General features: G+C 46.2%; 1 protein-coding gene across 1 annotated transcript in view; it reads right to left on the bottom strand.

Annotated features, from left to right (window-relative positions):
• Positions 1-213: 213 nt before the first annotated feature.
• znf469 (zinc finger protein 469) overlaps positions 214-18,441 on the bottom strand; it is a 63,671-nt gene continuing 45,443 nt past the window's right edge. The window contains exon 2 of the mRNA XM_079567065.1: positions 214-12,700. Coding sequence (XP_079423191.1) covers positions 1,399-12,549 — 11,151 coding nt within the window. The 5' untranslated portion in view covers positions 12,550-12,700 and the 3' untranslated portion in view covers positions 214-1,398. The remainder of the gene's footprint in view (positions 12,701-18,441) is intronic.

Consider the following 18,441-nt stretch of genomic DNA (forward strand, 5'->3'; position numbering starts at 1 on the left):
TCCGTCAGTCAAGATTTAAGGCCCGCCCCTGGACCAGCTGTTTGGTTTACAGTGTGCCATTGTGTACTATGGCTTTTTATTCCTATGTGACGGTGACATATGTTCGCGTAGGGATGGAAGCCATGTTACAAGTGGTAAGACAGCTCCGAACGGAAGACCCAGAAGTGCGTTCATTTACACGCCGAGTGGCTGCGCTGCCAATCTGAAGACGCTAAACTCCAGCGAGGCTTGAGCTGTGTGTACACCTGTTTTTCTTGCCTCTGGGCACAGTTCGTTCTGACTGTTTGAAGCATATGCTGACAGCAAAGGGACTCACATATCACTGGGAAAAGAAGAGACAAAAAAAAAAAAAACACAACTCCAGGACGAACGCTTTAGATTGCAATACATATCTTTAATAACAACAATAAAAGGCACTTAGTGGACCACTTAACAATTCGCAAGGGGCACCTCACTTTCCCTTTTCTTCTTACTCTTTTTTGCACATTATTAAAATAAAACTTTGTCAACATGAAGCATTACACCAACAATTCTCTATACCTACAATATAATACAAAAAGGTATGAACACGTATGAACAAAAAAAATAAAGCACCTTTGGCTGTTCTAGAAAATACTATTCATAATAAACACTTGGGAGTTACAGACAAATTTTGAGTATCTTTGGTGGGTGTGTGTGGTGGTTTCAGTGCACGAGTACAGGTCTTTGTTGCGGTCATGTCCTTGGATGCACCTGAGAATACAGTACATAAGGACACTTGATTGTACCAGCCTACATACGGAGGAGCATCGTTTACACAGTATTTTGAAGGAACTACAGAAAACCAGTATAAAAAAAAAAAATTGCCTTGTACTGCTACAGAACCTCTTCCCTTGGGCATTCACATTACAAAAAGACACGAGATAGCACCAGGTAATGATGGTAATAGGATGAATGTCAATGCAATACAGTAAAGTTGAACAGTATACATACACGGCTGGGGTTAAGCATGTACGAAAAGGTGCGCAGACAATAGTCCAGGTCAGCTATGGTATCCTTTGCTCCGTTCTGACACTTATAAAACACATATGGCAATGCAAAATGAACATGCATCTTTTAAGGACAGACAATATTTTACTTTTCTTTTCAAGTATTTATATTTAAAACTTCCCTTTATGAAATATAATCTCTATGAGCGATACTATTCGACGATGAAAAAGGCAGTAATGGTTTCCCCACTAAAATTTCATTTCATCTGCTATAAGTCCTCACATTTGTTTAATACAAAATCAAAGAAGACATAAAGTGACTACGTTAAGTGTTTGAAGATAGCATTTCACAGAAAAAGCTGTGCAATCTCTTCCACCAGTATTAACAACCATTGTCGAGTCCCATGTTCGCACACGTCCCATAATTACATTAGTTTATGGATTCGGATGTGTCCTTTCTCAGCGGGATCTTGAAGCTGGTGAGCTTTTGTCCAAACAGCTGGCTCAAGAGGTGGTTCTGCGACTCGGCTGTCCGATACGAGTGATTGTCCATTGTCCTCACGCCCATCTTCGTCCTTGATTTGTTCAGAGAATTGTTCATCGGGACCTTGGAGATGGGCGAGTGCAGCGGTCGCCCCAAAGTCCCTTTCTTGGCTTTGTAGTCCCCGTTCAGCGGACTGACGTTGTCACTCTTCTTTGGCGTGCAGCTTTCAAGTAAACTCTTCTTGGACTGCATGTTATTAGACGTCTTGCATTTGGAAATCATCTTGTTGCCCACGATGTCGCTGTGCACAGAGGACAGCACGGAGTAGTCGTTTGGTCCGTCCGACTTCCTCTGCAGGGTGGCGCACTTGCCGGGTCTGAATTTCTTTTTGGCCTGGATCTCGATGTCAAAGTTTTCCTGCGTGGCCGGCGGGGACACTCTTTGCGAGCTGTGAGATGATTTGATGTCTTTCCTTTTTTTCTGCAGTTTAGGAGGTTCTTTGTCTTCATTCACACCGAGCGAGACTCTGGGTTGCGTTACGGGGGGGCCTTTGGGGTGATCTGCAGTTTTGGGTTGAATGATTTTCTCTTTGATCAGTCCGCTGTTGTCCGGCTCCGCGCTGGCAACTCCATTTTGCTGTTTGTTATCGCTACCGGAGGCCTTTGATGCCTTCGGAGACTGCTCGTCATCCCTTTGTTTCTCTGACATGTTGCAAGTTAATAGAGGTACCGCTGGCTCAGGTGTCTTTGAAGTTGATACATTTTCTTTACCATTACAAAGAGGAGGGATAGCTTCTTTTTTCCCCGTGATATTACCAGATAAATCATCATCTTTGGCATTAACAATCTCCTCCACTTCACAGCCTTCTTTGGACTCTGACCGTGAGCTCGTCTCTGCTCGGATGCATACTGACTCATTCTCCTCTTTCACGTCACACGCTTCGCTAATCAATTTTCTATTACCCTCTTCATCAGGATTAGGCGAAAGCACAGGCTCGATTTCCTCTTTGGGCACAGCGGACTCGGCGCTGCTCATGTGAATGCATTTCTCCAGCTCGATAAGTAGCTCAGAATACTCCTCAGCCTCGTCCTCCGTCTTCACGTTGGTGCTGCTTGCGTCATCGTGGTACTCACTCACAGTGGTCTGAGTGGAGTCGTCGGTCGTGGATACGCATGACTTGGCGGGGTGAGTTTCTGAGTTTTGGTGCAGCGGGCTGACACTGGCGATTCCGCTGTCGGAGCTGTTTTCAGGCAAACTGTCAGAGAGAAGCCTCCTCTTCTTACTTGCAGGAGAGTCGCACTCATTGTCTGTTGTGATGGATGCTTTGACAGGCCTCAGAACGCCTCTGAATTTGAAGATTTTATTTCCTCCCAGCAGGTGCTTCTCCATGTGCCGGTCAAATTGCTCTTTTTTGGAGAAAGTGTAGTTGCAAGTGCTGCAGATGAAAGACTTTTTGATGACGTGCATGACGTCGGCGCAGAGCTCGCACGTGTAGAGCGTGGTGTGCTTGGAATCCAGCTCATCCGCCTCTTCGTGCGCTTTTCTCAGGTGCTCTTTTAGCTCGCTGGCCTCCTGGTAGGAAACGGGGCACTTGGGGCAGAGGAAGATCTTTTCTAAATTGTGCACAACTAAATGCCGCTGCAGTTTGAAGGGCTTGGGGAACTGTTTCCCACAGTGGTGGCAGTCTCTAGAGGGGTCTTTGCAGTTAGGATGCATCTCCACATTTTTAGGTGTGTCGACTTTATGTAGCACCTCCAGTGGGGTCAAAATGCTCGGCCTTCCACTGGATCCACTTCCGCTTTTAACTTTAACAATCTTTACCTCTTCTGTCGCGCACTCGGAACCTCCACTTTTCTCCGTTTCTTTCTGCGCTTTGCTGGATTCCCTGCTGACTTTGCTGGGCCGATGCTGCATGATGGAGGTAATAAAATTCTTCACAGCTGTCTCTTGCATTATTCCGGAGATGCCCAACATGGAGCCTTGCGTCTGACCCCTGCGGGCAAACTGCGTGGCGTGCTCTCGCAAGTGCTCGTTGTACATCCACACGTCCGAGATCTCCTTCAAGCACATCCCGCAGGTCCATATCCCGCTCTTGTTCTTGGCGTGCTTCTCCCACAGATGGTCACGGAGCTGCTCTCTGGAACTGAACTTGCGCTGGACACACATGTAGCAGGTGGGGGGAGGGGACGGGTTGTGCGACAGCTTGTGGAAGTTCAGCTCGCCCAGTGTGAGGAACCAACTGAAGCACACTTTGCACTTGTACTGCTTGTCTTTGACTTTCATGCCGCCGTCTTGCCGCTTGCGACCCCGCCGTTCTTGGGGCTTGCTGCTCTTATCCTCCTCCTTTTTCTCGACTTCTGTGACCTCAGCGGGAGGTGCGAGCGTTATGTCCTTTGCCGAATCGAAGAACTGAATGTCGGGCAGCTGGAAAGTCGTATTAATGTTCTGAATGTCAATGCTGTGGTTTTGTACGCTGCTCTCGGACACTCTTGGTTCTATGGGGTCAGCAGGGAGGGGTTGGGGATGCGGCTCGCTCGTCTCCTCTGTTTTGCAAGTGCTGGGGTCGGAGCTTGCGCTCGTCTCTGCATTAAATCCAAACAAGGACTTATCGATGGCACTCTCGAGCCCGTTCAAGAGACTGCTTCCAATCTCTTCTACGTTGTCCGCTTGATTTTGTTTACTTTCTGTCTGCGGCAGTGCGTCGGCCTTGAGTGCACTGTTGTGGCACATATTTAGCATAATGGCATCGTCGATAGAGATTGTCTCATATTGACAGCGTGAGGCCGAACGGTCGCTGAAGGCCGCGGGCTGCTCTGGTTGCTTTTCGACAATTTGCTCTGTTATGTTGCTGGTGGAAGGATTTGGGTCAGTTTTTTGCTTTTTGTTACGCTTTGTGTACACCCGCGGGCATTTTTTCCTTTTCGCCTCTTCGTCTCTGGGAAAAAGCTGTGAAAATGTAGTGTCATCATCAAATATTGTGTTCAGATCGGGGCTCACGTCAGGGGGGTCGAGAGGAGGGCAGCTGGGCAGAGCGCTCGCATCATTTGGGTCACTATTGTTCTCACTTTTGATTTCCTTTGCCACATTTTCACAAATTTCTTCTGCCATGTTTTCAGCTCCATCCGAGTTCGTCTTTGTTCTCTCCCCAACACTCTGTCCCATTAAATCACTGTCTACACATATCGGGTTGTCCATGTCTTTCTTTGTGCCCCCTTCGCTACTTGCCATCGCGCTCTCTTCTTCATTGCCTTCCGTGGCTGTGTTTAGTTTTTCTGCCTCTTTTGAAACTGATTGAGGTGCATTCTCGAAATTTACCAAAACACCGTGAGGGAATTCTTCCATTCCACTTGCCACTTGCTCAGTGATGTGCGCTTGGTTCTCTGGTGATTTAGACCGCGCTTGTAATGCATTGTTTTGAAATTCAGGAGTGATAGCTTGCAGTATGTCTGTCTTTAATATATTCAGCTGCTCATCAGAGAAAGGCTCAGCTGGGAGCTCTGCGTTTTTGCTCCTTTTAGTTTTGCTAGTCTTCTTTACTTTGGGGGTTTGTGTGTCTATTTCATCTGCTGTAATTGCACTCGTTTCATTCTGCGTTTCCTCCAAGCCAGTCTCCCCTGCTTTGGAAATTACAATAGTCTCTGAAAGGGCATCCAAGCAGGTATGTAAATCATCTTTATGTGCCTTCTCTCCTGGTTCGTAAATAGGAGCAGTTCTTTGCTGGATCGGTACCACACTCTGCATGCAAGCGTTTTTCTCCGCTCGTATCGAATGCTTCATGGCCTTATGCCTTTTTAACCCCGGGACAGTCCTGAAGCACAAGAAGCAGATTTCACACAGAACTTTCCCCTGCTGAGCGTTCAACACATTCTTCGCCATTTCTTGCTTGTGTAAAGTTGAACCCTGGCCAGTCTCTATTGTTAGTTGCTTGTCGGAAGGTTCTGGGAGAAGTGGAATTTCATTTTCGCAGATGATTTTTGGAGGGGGCGGACCATCTGAAATGCCTTTTTGTGGTTTAAGTATGTCGTCTTCTACAGATGCCTCATGAGAGCTGGGTTTCTCTGATTCATCCATTGTCATCTCAGCTGCATTATGGCAATCTTCTAAATTACTTTTTACTCCAGAAGACATATTTTCAGAGGGGACAACCAATGAAAAACATGTGAGCTGTTCAGTTTCATTAATTGGCACGCTGCTGTGGGATGGAGTCTGCTGAGGGGTCAAGTCGGGTTTATTATTAAAAATCTGTGCAGTATTAATGTTGAGCTCGAGGTCTTCTCTTTGGTCTGTGTTATCGTCAGACTGCTGCACTGGCGAAATTGGAATATAATCATATTGATGCAGCTTTGGAGGCTCATCGGAAAGGCTGCTGTAGTTTAGAGGGCTGAGCTTCAAACCATACATAGGATTTGTCTTTTCCAGACTTTCTGATTCTTCCGATACGTCTGCGGGCCCGGTTGCAGATAAAGGAGAGGGGAAGCTGGCTTTGCACTCGATAATTTCACCCAAGTCCGGCTGAGGTGGGCTTATCTTAGAATACTCAATCTCAGCTGCTGCTAACAGCTCATTGTGATTGCCATCTTTGTCCAGGGGTGATTTCATCTCAGTGAGCTGATTACTGCTTGTGCTGGGCTGATGGGTATCCTCCTCATTGTCACATTGTGTTACGTGTGCTTGATTTGAGGGGGATAAAAGTGAAATGCTTGGCTGGGTGACTTGCATAAAGAGACAGTGATTTTCTTCCATTTCTCTGCATGGGGAGTTTTGTTGGCTGGCCATAAAATCCACAGGCAGTTGCTCTTTGATATCCTGGACATTCAGAATCTCCTCCTGTTCCTGGATGCTGTCAAACTGTAGGTGTGTGTCATGTTGTAATGGGTGGTTAAATGGATTGACTTTGCAGCAGCCTGTGTCCATCAGACTTTGTGTGGGGGAGAGGATTAAAAGACTGTCTGTTGCCTCTGTGGCCTGAGCACTGGGGAAAGGTGAGCACCGATCAATGCTTTGTTCATTTGTTTCAGCGAGTATTGGACTGCAGGGTTTATACGCGGAGATGATTTCTAATGACATGTCGCTTTCAAGATTAGAAAGATTATCAGTGGGCACACATTGTGAATATTCATTGTTGTTCATTTCAGTTTGGGTTGAAATGGTATCTTCAGCAGTGGTTTGATCTGTCAATATTTCTGTAATACCTTCTTCTTCTTTATCATCAGAGTCCACAGAGGCGTCCAGCAGAGCGGGGCTAAGAGGATTGTCGTCACACTGACCAATGATGCCTTTCACTGCCTCTGCATCCTCGTGCCTCATGCTCATATGTTCTGGGCTGGCACAGGTTTTTGGTAATAACTGTAGATTTTCCTCTGTACAGCTGCTCCCATGAGCCTCCTCCACCACATGGGGGTCAGCGGTCACGTCTCCGGGGCCATCATCACGCTTGATACAATCACTATTTTCACTGATACAATCCTTCGATAGCACTTTATCTCCCGCCTCCTCCCTCCTATTGTTTTCTGTGGGCCCGTCTGCTTCAGACGAAATTGGCTCGATTCCACAGACTGCGGGGTCATTGCTTTCCGAGAGAGATGAGTGTGACTCATTCAAAATGAATTCAATCTCATCCTTCCGCTCATTGATATTTGGAGGTGATAATATATTCTCCTGCTTGGTAATTGCTTCCTTTTCACTGTGATCTTCTGTCTCAAACACATCGGTTGTCTGACATTCAATTTCTTGATGTTGTTGACTCATGAGAGAAGTGACACTGGGCTCTTTCTGTTCAGAGATAATAGCTTCTTCTTTGAATATAGAATCAGAAATCACCTCCAGGCTTTTCATGAGGTTTTCTGCGTATCTCCTCTGCTCCAAAGCCTCCTCTTTTGTTTCAGTGAGCACGTCTCCCTCCACCTTTTCTTCCTCTGCCGCTGTGGCAATTAAAGTCTGTCCATTGTTCTCTTTTTCAGCCAGAGGTTCAAGGACCACTGCTTCACTGGGGAGTGGAGTGTGGGGGCTCGTGTGTCCCCCTATGAGCTCAAATTGGAAGGGACTGGACCAGGGCAGTGCTGACTCAGTGTAGTGCTCAGTGGGCAAGCTGTCTACTGGTGCATTTATAGCCTCCACTGGGCAGCTCATGTCCAGACTGGAGCTGTCGTTCTCGCTCTCATCACTTAGACGCAATGGTGAGAATTTGCTCATCTGCAGAGGCTTAGGGGAGTCCGGCACGAGCAGCGGCGGGCTTTCCAACTTAGTTGTCTGTAGCTGTGTTTCCAGTTCATTCACTATTCTCTTTATCTCCAGCTCGTCGTCAGAAACGTTCAGGTTGGCGCTGTAGTCGATAATCTTCTCCGGTAGAGACAAGGAAACGTGATTGTAATCTGTTTTCTTTTCGCTGGACTTTTCTGCTTTATACTGCGCTATCTCGTCTGGTAGCACGGGGCCAACAATCATGCTCCAGTCCCTTTGTTCCAAAAATGGGGAGAAGCTTGAGACAAATTCTTCTTTTTTGTCCGGGGTGTTCTCTATGGCGTGGAAGGGCTCTTTCTGCATGGGCATATCCGAGTAAATCCCACTGTCAAATCCCGCCAGCTCTCCAAACATTGATGAGGTGTCGAAGGAGAGAGGGGATTTCATGAGGCCCTGCTCCGGCTCTAGACTGTAGGGCATGAGGTGAAGAGTGTCTTTTGGAATCAGAGAGTCCGCTGGTTCAGCCGGGGACAGACAGACGCCATCCATCAGAGAGCCACAAAGGGATGAGGCCTTGTGTGTGTCTAGGTCATTGACTAAAGTAATAGGCTCTTTCAGTGCACTGTCACTCTGTTTTTCAAATGCCCCTGCGACAGATAAATCGGCCGGGGCGATACCGTGCTCCCCTCCTTTTTTGCACTTTCTGCTCCTCTCAACGCTGGAGTCAGCCTTTTTGTGGATGCTCAGAGAATGGGTATCGCTGTGTAGTGGCTTGTTGCTTTGTTTGTCATCTTGCGCAGCACATGCATTGATGGCTTCACTTTGGCTATTTTTGTCCACATCGCCTTTTGATTCTTTGCCGTGCAACACATGCTTCTCTTTTGTCTTTGAGGGAGAGCTTTTCCGCTTTCCCGGACTTTTCAAACTAGTCTCTGTTGCTTTCTGTGTATCCGCAACTTGTGATTGACATTTCTTTGGACTTTCTGCTGCCTCTTTTGTCTCCGAAACAATAGATTTGTCAGTGTTGTATTTCTTGACAGACTTGGTGAATGTCAGTGCTAGTTTGCTCGACTCTTGGCACAACTTGTAAGGGGAAGACCTCTCGTATGTCCGGTGCTCTCGTGGCTCCTTCTTTTTGACGTCTGTCTTCTTCTCACAGTCAGAGTCAGTGCGGTCAGTGCTTTTGGGACTGGTGGTGCCGTCACTGGACGCGCTCACGGATGTGCTGAGTTCGCTACTCGTGGACGACCTGCTGCTCCTCCTTTTCAATTTTGGCTTTTCCGGGAACAGGGAGAGCTCCTCACTCTTTTTCACCTCAAAACATTCTTTGGACTCGTGCCTCCACGCGGCCTGGTCTCGGTCGCTCCTCGCTCGCCACTTGCACTCTTTTGTGTAAGTGTATTTGCACCTGCTACTTTGGTTCAACCGGCCTTGGCTCGCGATTTTCACGGGTTCACATTCATCGTCCGAGTCGGATACATAATCATACTCCCCGAAAGCTGGGTTCTGCACAGTAGGCGTGAGTCTCTCCATCACGAGGGAAAACTGCAGATTTTTCGTGCCTTTGACATGAAGCTTGTGGAGCTTATTTTTCTGTTGCACTATTTTATGAATGAGTTCTTTGCTCCAGGATCCCCCCGTGGTGTTTTTCCGTTTGCTCTCTTTCACGGCTGCTTTGGAGGTTGGCGATAGGGAGGCCTGTGCAGAGGGAGCAGACCCAGGCAGTGCGGCTTTTTCCTGGAAGCCCTTCACTTCACAGCGCTCTGAGAACTTGCTGGATAGCACAAGTCGCTGAGAGTTTTTGTCCTCGCTTTTGCACAGTTTGCGGGTCTCTTTCGCTTTCCCATCCTGCTCCCGTGTCTTCTCCCTCGGGGCGCCTCTTGAATTTTTATGAGAAACTTCTTTTTTAATGTTAATTTTCTCATCTTGTTCTAAATTCAAAGAGATTTTCCCCACTTTGCATTCTGTGTACGGTTTCTCACTGTCAGGGCTTTCCTCTTCTGAGTCGTAAAAATATTTTCCCTGTGTGAAAGATCTGTCGGATTCGGCTTTGGCTTTATTTTTCTTCTCACATTCTTTTGTTTTCAGACATTGTTTGCTCGATGTTGTTTTGACATTGTTTAGCTCATCATCACCAAATGCATCAATGAAGCTACTGTCTATCTCAGGATTGTCAGATTGATAACCCATTCCGTTCAAAGCCTCTGTAATTAAGCTGTCTAATTTGGCGTCCTCAATTTCCAGCTCGGGCAGAGGAACAGGGAGATTCCCAGAGCCAGTAAACAGATTGAGTTTCATGGCATCATCTTTGTTTTCTCCTTTAGCCTCACTGTCAGGAATCAGCTCTCCATTTTTGTTCAACCCAAGCAGTGAGAGGTGGAGTTCAGATGGACAGTGAGACAGAGAGACATTTGAACACGCTGAAATGGTTTTTGCTGGTTCAGTATTAAACTTTTTACCGTCATCCATTTTTGATATTTCCTTGAGTTCATTCTGTGCAAATGCATGCTGGGAGCAGTATTGCTTATGCCCTAAAAAGGAAGCCAGGTTGGTGAAATTCTGATCACACTGCTTGCATGTGAGGAGCACGTCCAACTGGTCGAGATTAGCAGTGGCTAGCGAGGTGGCTAGCAGCTGGTGGGCGGAGTACGGTGGCGGGGGTTGGTGGTGCTCGACACCAAAACTGTCTATGTAGGTTTTGCTCCCGTCCATAGAACCTTTGCTGTGCACATTATTTTGTAAGTAGCCCATCATGTCGTCTTTGCTCCTGTCTGCTGTGTATGGGAGTGCTCTTTCGGAGTGAAACTGGTGGGTGTGAGTGCTCATGTGATCAGAGGTGCTTTTGGCTTGAGTCTGGTGGTAAAAGGGGTGAGGGGGCGCTGGCTTAGACATCTGACTGTCTTCTGAGCTGAAGTTAACCGGGCTGGTGGAGGCAGGGGACAAAGAGGAGCAGGTGCTACTGGAGGCCTGGTTATGGACAGGGGAGGGCAGCGGGGACTCGTAGGGAGACACCATCATGAGTCCCATGGGTGGCACTTGTAATGGCGGGTAGCTGTAGTTTCTCTGTGATGCTGTTGTTAGGGGCTGGTTGAAGTACACAGTCTTATTTTTGGACTCACACACTTGTGTATGGCTCATTTCTACTTTAAAAGTAGAGACTGCACCAGTGCCATGTTTGACAGGCTCTTGTCTACTGTTCTGAAACGTGTTCTTCAGTGTGCCCTGTTTAAGAGACTTATTGTCCTCCTGCCAGTCTGAAGGGGACACCATGTAAGCCAATTTCTGGTTGCTTATTTGCCGAGATAACTCCATTCGGTTTTGGTTATGCACGGCAGTGTTTGGCCGTATCTGCTGCCAGGACATCCGGCTGTTTTTAGAGTTAGATCTTTGATCATGAACAGGCTGATTCTGGAAATGAAACTTGTCATTGATTTCATTATACTGTGTGTTTTGATCATTAGGTTGATATGATTTGTTGTTGCTCTCCCAGTTGGGTGGTAATCTGTTTACAATTTTATTATTCATGTTTTTGTCATAACTGACAGAACTCCTATGAATGTTGTTGATTGTGGGGTTAGTGTTAAATGTTTTATTCGGAAAGTGCATTTGAGAGGTTGGCCCCTGTGGAAGGCTTCTTGCATAGTGCACACTTCCCTGTAGGAGTGTTCTTTGGTTGGCAGCTGTGTCTTTGGCGTGACCGTTTCTCTTGCTCCCTAACGTGTCTGTCTGTCCAATAGAATCTTTGCTCTCTGGCATCCCAGGCTTTCCCTGCTCCGACTGCTGCGAGCTGGAGCCAGAGCCTGAGCTGTCACTGCTGGCAGAGTCCTCACTCAGACTGCTGCTGCTGCTGGGGCACTGTATAGAGGAGCCCACTGCTGAAACAAACTGTGCATCGTTACTGAACTGTGTGCTGTTCTGACCAACACTCTGTGCTTGTCCAGAGGCAAATGGAAAGGAGTGAGAGACATGCACTGTGCTCAGAGAGTCTGTGAAGTCCTGGGAAGGTGCGCTTTGTTCACAGGAAAAGGAGTCGGAGGCAGACTCCTCCAGCATATGATATCCATACTGAAACGGGCCAGACACAAAGGCACTTGATTTACTACTGTCTGTGAGAGGAGCAGTCTTTTGTGAGGAAACTCCAAAGTTAGCACCAGTGAAAGTTCTGTCTGAAGACTGCCATGTATTAGATCCGCTCATCTGAAAGTCAGTCAATAGGAGCTGGCTGCCAGCTGGTCCACTGTTGTTTTCCATGGAGGCTGGTTGCTGTTGGTGGGCGGGGGGCTGTGAGGTATAGGTTTGGGATGAGAGGCCTTGGGAGCTCTCCTGAAAGCACCGAGTGTAGCTGAGCTCGTCCTGCTGTAGCTCAGAGTCTCGTTCCGGTAAACTGGGGACCTGGAACCGGTAGCTGCCCGACACAGGGCCACGACTGGCCTCCAGCTTCTTGGGTGGGGAAACCTTCTGCTGTGGGTAGGCAATCCCAATGGTGGGATTGGAGCGCGGGTGGTTAATGCTCAGTCTGTACAGCTGCTGTGGGCTGCCGCGCTCAGACTTTCCAGAGCGCCTGCCCTTCTCTCGGCTGCGTCCCTTTCCACTGGGAGACTGGGGGCTGGCTTTGCTACTGGGCCAGGTCCTGTCAGAGAACTTGGACCTGTGCTGTAAAGAGCTGAAGTCGATCTTCCCTGCCTGCTGTGGCCTGATCACCGCCTCGCGCTGCTGCGGCCCGTCCCGCTCCTTCTCTGCTTTGTCAGCCGTGAGCCCTCTGCCGGCTCTGGCTTCAGTGCTGCTGTTTGAAAAGTGCTCAGAATAATCCGCTGTGGTTTTGTCTTTCTGCTGCTCCAGCGCCGTTCCCTCATCCCGCAGTGTGGACTCCGCATCCAGTTGTTTGACAGCATGCTTGTGCTGAGTCTCTCCTGCCATGGTGCACAGTGTGCGGCGAAGGCCTGGTCCTCAGAGGGGCAGTCTGTGGGACAAGGACATCAGTTCATCTCCAGTGGCAGGGACTGCAGGGATAGGGCTCATCTCTTCACTCGCATTGTGGATCATTCATCTGGCAGCACAGTACAGGGACCTGCGGAAACACACAAAAGAGATAATGTAATACACAACAGTACATAATAGTAATCTATGAATGTAGCACAAAATGTATCTTATTATAACATTAGAGAAAGAGGGGAAAAAGAACACTTAAATTACACAGAATATGGAGAATAGGAGTCAGATGTGAAATGACAGTGTTGCTGCTAATTGCCAGCAGAGAGCACTATTGCCATGTCTAACAGAGCCACTCACACAGCACAAAGACCCTGTGTAATCAGCAGGAAATCTCCCAACTGCCAAAACTCTTATTCCACTTGAAGATGCCGCTAACACTGAAATAAGCAGACATTTGTTGAAATAAACATAGCTACATATCGGAGTGAAACAATGGCTGCGGCTGTACAAAAGACAACGGACTACAAACAACCCTATGAAGCTAGGTCTGAGAATGGAGAAGCACAGACAAAATACAGCGACAGAGTCCAATAAGCGGAGCCAGTAGATGAATCACCAGCTTCTTAAATGGACAGAAACACAATGCAACAGTGTTCGAATGTGACCGGCCTGGGAATATATAGGATTAGCCAGTCAAACCTTGGAGAGCGAACTGACATTTGTTGCATCACAGTCACAGAGTTTTCTTTGGCCCATTAAGGGTGGCGCAGTGTCTTTAGAAGTCTGACAAGGAGACGCGGCTAGCACCAAAATGTCACTACTAAAGATGCTAACCCGAGCCAGCGCTTTCTGCTCTTGGTCCCCTTTAGGGCTGCATGCAAAGAGGGCTCAGATCTGTGCAGAAAAAAAAAGCATGCGATTTGGAGACCAGCCAAGTCACTCAATGACGCCCTTCAGCAAAAAAATACTAAATTCCTGCCAGTTTAACAAGGCCTCATATTAATTAGGAAGGTCTCAACCTGGAAGTAGCAGCCCGGAGCGGTGTGATTGGATGCAAATGTGAGTGTGAAAAATGCGGCAAATGCAAACAGGATGACTGCAGACGTGTGCTTTTGTAGTTAAGTCAATATGCCAAAATCGAAAGCAGTCACAGAACATGTTCTCCCACACGCGTTTCTTTCATTTTGAGGATGAACTGCCATTGATTAGAGTAATATGGGATGGGAGCCAGGGTTTAGATGCTGCTTTGTTGCTCACTTGCTGCTGAGGCTAGTTTCAAAAGAGTGGTGACAGTGGACATGTCTTTATAGCATTTAATTGATCTTTCTGTACATTCTCATCCAAATGATATCATAAGAGCCTCAGGTAGCTTGCATACAATTCAACAAGCACAAACTTGACAAGCTCACACAGAAATCCTGCAATATTTTGGCCAGTTGGACAAAGCATCAAGCCCTGGTATCTAACAATAGAATATTTTATGAAGGCAAGTCCTGTTAGTCACATAGTAAAAGCCAGTTCATTACCCTGTCTTGTTGCTGCAGTGGTTGTACAATAATACGGGTCTCATGCAGCATGCTGTGCCGACGGCTTTACTGTGTAAATAATAGCTCATAGACGCAGACAGTTAGCGCGAGTAGCCTCCAGGGGCCAGTTCCCCAGACAGGTGGCCATACAGTTAATTTATCTGGCGCTTATAAATCAAGACCGTTTAAACCATGAAGAGGTCGCGATGTTTGGCCTGGGAGACTGTTAGGAAAGCTTTCACTTTTTTTTTTACGGTGTCAGACCGTAATCGTGACAATCATTCCTTACAATAATGGTAGCACTAAATTCTAAACATCTCTACAGACTCATAGTATCCAGACAACATTCAGTATACTGTATGGAAAGTCCGGATTTTTATATATTCTTGCATTAGCATCTTTCATGCCAGACGCCCTACCAATCAAGAGTAGCCACATTATTATGACTAGAGTACGCAATCGAGGTTAAATGTCCGAGTCACACACACAACAATATCACGCAAAAAGGTAAGGCCCATAGCACGGTCACCACAACTGTATTGATTATGGAAGCAACAACATGTGATTCAATGATGTGGTTGACTTAAATAGGTACAAAATAAAACTGTAGTGTTCATTCTCTTGATAATTGAGAGGTCTGGCAGGTTTTTCCCTGTCTCATCCTCTGGTCGGAGTCCCAGAGACGCACACAGTTGGACCTGGTTGTGAAAATTCGCATGCCCTCTTCAGCTCCGCGTCCCTGCTGTCAAGCCGGGGCCCTCTGCACTGGGCACGGCTTGATCTAGTGCGCCGCAGTCAACAGTCAAACTCACACACCACCGGCGCGAGTGCGTTCGGGACGAGGCGTGGGGCTCTGGGTGGATTTCTCCAACAAAAGCCGCACTATGAGGATCACAGGGCCCGAGCAGAAATAGCAGAGAAGTTTGACAAAACTCGATTTACAAAGACTCGGGTGTCCTCACTAACACGTGCGATTAACAGATGATTCCTTTACTCCGATCTCCTGCAGGATCGGGAGCATATAGCTATCAAAGTTTAGACCACAGAGCAAAAATATTGATGCATAAGTCATTTTTCTAAAGACACAGAGGCCCCATGTGCTTTGGAGTAAGTAAAACCCCTCCAACCATCATCATCATTAGTCACTCACTAACTACAATCACAAATAGCCAAGATATGAGAAGTGTCTTGCTCAAGGATTTGAGATTGTACCTCCAGCTTTTAGGGTAATGGGCAAACTCACAATCACTACAGGAAGTCAACCTCATTACTACAACAGATTTATTTATTTTCTGAAACTACCTTTATGCTAATGCAGCTACAACGAGCTAACTCTGGCCAAAGCTAGAGTTGCAGGTTGAGAGTGCTATAATAACAAATGCATGAATCACCTGATGCTGCTTTGCTAATGACATGCAACAAGCTACCGCTAACATAATGTGACTGACGCAGCAAAATGCTAAACAAAGGAATAATATGGTTAAGCAAATGTCAAGGCATATTAAAAGTCATTTTCCAAAATTAGCTGTGTGCTTCACTTAAGCTCAGTGCCTCGCCTTTCATAACAACTCGACTTATTACCATATAAATTACAGGCCTACTATTTCTGCATCCTAAAAAAAAACATTAATTGAACTTCTGCGAGTGAGTCAGTATGAGTTCACACGCCTCTCGCATGTGAAAGCACCAGTTTCGCAGTAGTTTAGAGCTCGGTGGTACTTTCCAGTTTTATCTCACACACTTGGATAGTGTATAAAGAATTGCAAGCTGGGCACAACTTATCAAACCGTGCCTATACTGGGCTCAAATTTGTTCCATAAAGTGTGTTTTAGAGGCGTTTTACAAGTCAATTAAGGCTTGTGTGTGTGTTCTTTAGGCTGCGAGTCGAGTCACTAAGCTTCCCAGTGCTGTGGCGCCCCATATGGCTATACCACAAGTGCCCGACGCTGGAGACGGCTGCTGAGTGGTGAAGAACGGGCCGATTGTGGTAAAGGTGCATGTCTGCGCATAAGCAACACGGTAACAGAGGGGTGTAAGACAAAGAACTGTGCTTAAGTAAGAGTAGCTATAAAACAGTGTTGGAGGCTTAGGGCTGTGCTATTAAATGAATCGTGATTAAATATATGGACAATCTTAAAGGCACTATACCTTTTCTTTTTTCTTTCTAGAAGTGTGCGAGTATTTATAAAGCATTTGTATCAATAGCACGAACTTGTAAGTTAGTATTCTTCAAATTTTGTGAAAGTGGCCCTGAAAAGTGACCCTGCAAGTTGTGAAATGTGGATATAAACTCGCCCGTAGGAAGAATTGTGATGCTACAAATATGTTAGGAAAGTTAGGAATGAGTTTTGACCGGAACTAGTGACTTCCTCTTTCTTTCTTTGTAATAAAAATTGGCATTGCTTTTCTCATCAACAGGTCATTGATGGTGAAAAACTGTTTTGTTAAATGGGCCTAGAGTGGAAAGCATTAATTTGTTGTTTAAGCAGAGGTTTATGTTGAAACTTCTATCTCATACATTTGTACAAAAACAAAATAAAACAAATGAAAAAACGTGGCCGGCCTTCATTGTGATCTTTCCATATCGCCCAGCCTTAAAGCAGTACTAAGGAACTTGTTTACCTTAATACATCTTTTTTGTAGTCCCTCTGGGGGTAATACAAGTGTTAATGGGATGATTGAGAGGTCTTTCATCTCCCCCTGGTGTCTCTGGCCAGAAAACCACAATTGCAACTTCCCTGCCACCGGGTCGGAGTCACCAATAGACACCAATGGAATCACGAAGAAGAAGCTAACAGGCTAACGGACAAAGCTAGCACCACTTAAACAGTATTTACAGCCAAGTTTGAGTGAAAAAAATGATCTCCATTGTGTAATTAGATGTACAATATCCCTCTCTCCCTTTGTCAGCGTAGTATTACTCTTACGAACAACTAATGTGGAAAAAAACGTAAAAAGTAGTAATCACAATAATCATGCCGAATGTACTATTGAGTAACTGTAACTGTAACTGCAAATTCATGTACTACTCTGGTTTAGTGGGACAATGTTCGCCCAATCCTCGACAAGAGATCATTTTGTCCATTCAAGACAGTTTATCCACTTTTCAAATAATTCACATACTATGATGGCATTCAAGTACAAGAAAAAGTATGGAATGCAAAAACTACTCAGTGTATTCAAAACGTTACCGAAGTATGCAGAGGAGTTCATTTAACAAAGACGCTTTCCCATAAAAGCGAAAGGTAGAAATTCTCTCTGATTTATGACACGTCGTGGCTATACATTGTTGGTAAAAGGTTTCACGACCAAAAAGTCAATTTCCTGAACGCTCTTTCCATGGCATTCTAGTATTTGATAGATGTGGTGCTGGCTTCAGTTGAAATACATGGGTTGCATTGCGAAAATCTCTGTCAAATCACTCTTTTAAGCCCGTAATTGCTTTTGCAGTTTCACATTTTCCGTGATGGCCAAAGCCTCCTCATAAGCCTGCATATCATTCAAAGTCAGTTAACCCTACAACATGCCAGACTAAACATCTCTTTTGGTCAGAACGCTAAGACAATTGTGTTAAAGGTCATTATTTGGCTGCTTGTAAATACTGCCAAGTGAAATAATGTATCAATAACAGACAATTCAGTCAGTTCAGTCTAATTCCTGTGCAAACCCAAAAAGTCATTGTTGCCAGCAGAGGTCGCTTGGACTGGAGCACGTATTAAAGGGGACATATCGCTGAAACTTTCCAAAACTATTGTGATGTTTTTCATGGTGGAACATCATTATAACAAATAAGCTAGTGGCAAAAAAACATTAACACCTAATACATCAAAGCTTGATCAAATAAATGACCAAAACAGACGAACTCAACAGGTGACCTTGAGTTCAGTGACCTCACAGATCGCGTGAATTTGACGACTCCCGCGGGCCTAGTCAACCACTCTCACAAACAATAGCCCTCTTTACCAAAATGGATATCAATAACATGGCATTAGCAGGTATTAGCAGTTTTCCAGATGTCTCGGTGCTGAAATGACTTTACCCTGTGGTTTTGGGGAGGAGGATGAGCTCAGATCAGATGAGTGTGTAGGAGAGGTGGTTTTGACGGGAGCAGGGGTGGTCAGAGAGGAGAGCGGGCCTGTCTGCGCAACGGGGTGATTCATTGTGACTGATACAATACGCTGAGTAAGCCTTTCCTGAATGGCCGATACCATGCTCAACGTAACGTGTCTGGGATCCCCGTGTTTCACAGCAAATGCAACATGTGCAACCCTTCGGATCTGTCTAGAGATATTGGGCCCGATCTTCCGCCTGGAGCAACAACAGCGTTGCTCAAGACAAAGTTGGAATCTTG

Source organism: Gobius niger, assembly GCF_951799975.1.
Source record: "Gobius niger genome assembly, chromosome: 12".
NCBI classification, from domain to species: domain Eukaryota; kingdom Metazoa; phylum Chordata; class Actinopteri; order Gobiiformes; family Gobiidae; genus Gobius; species Gobius niger.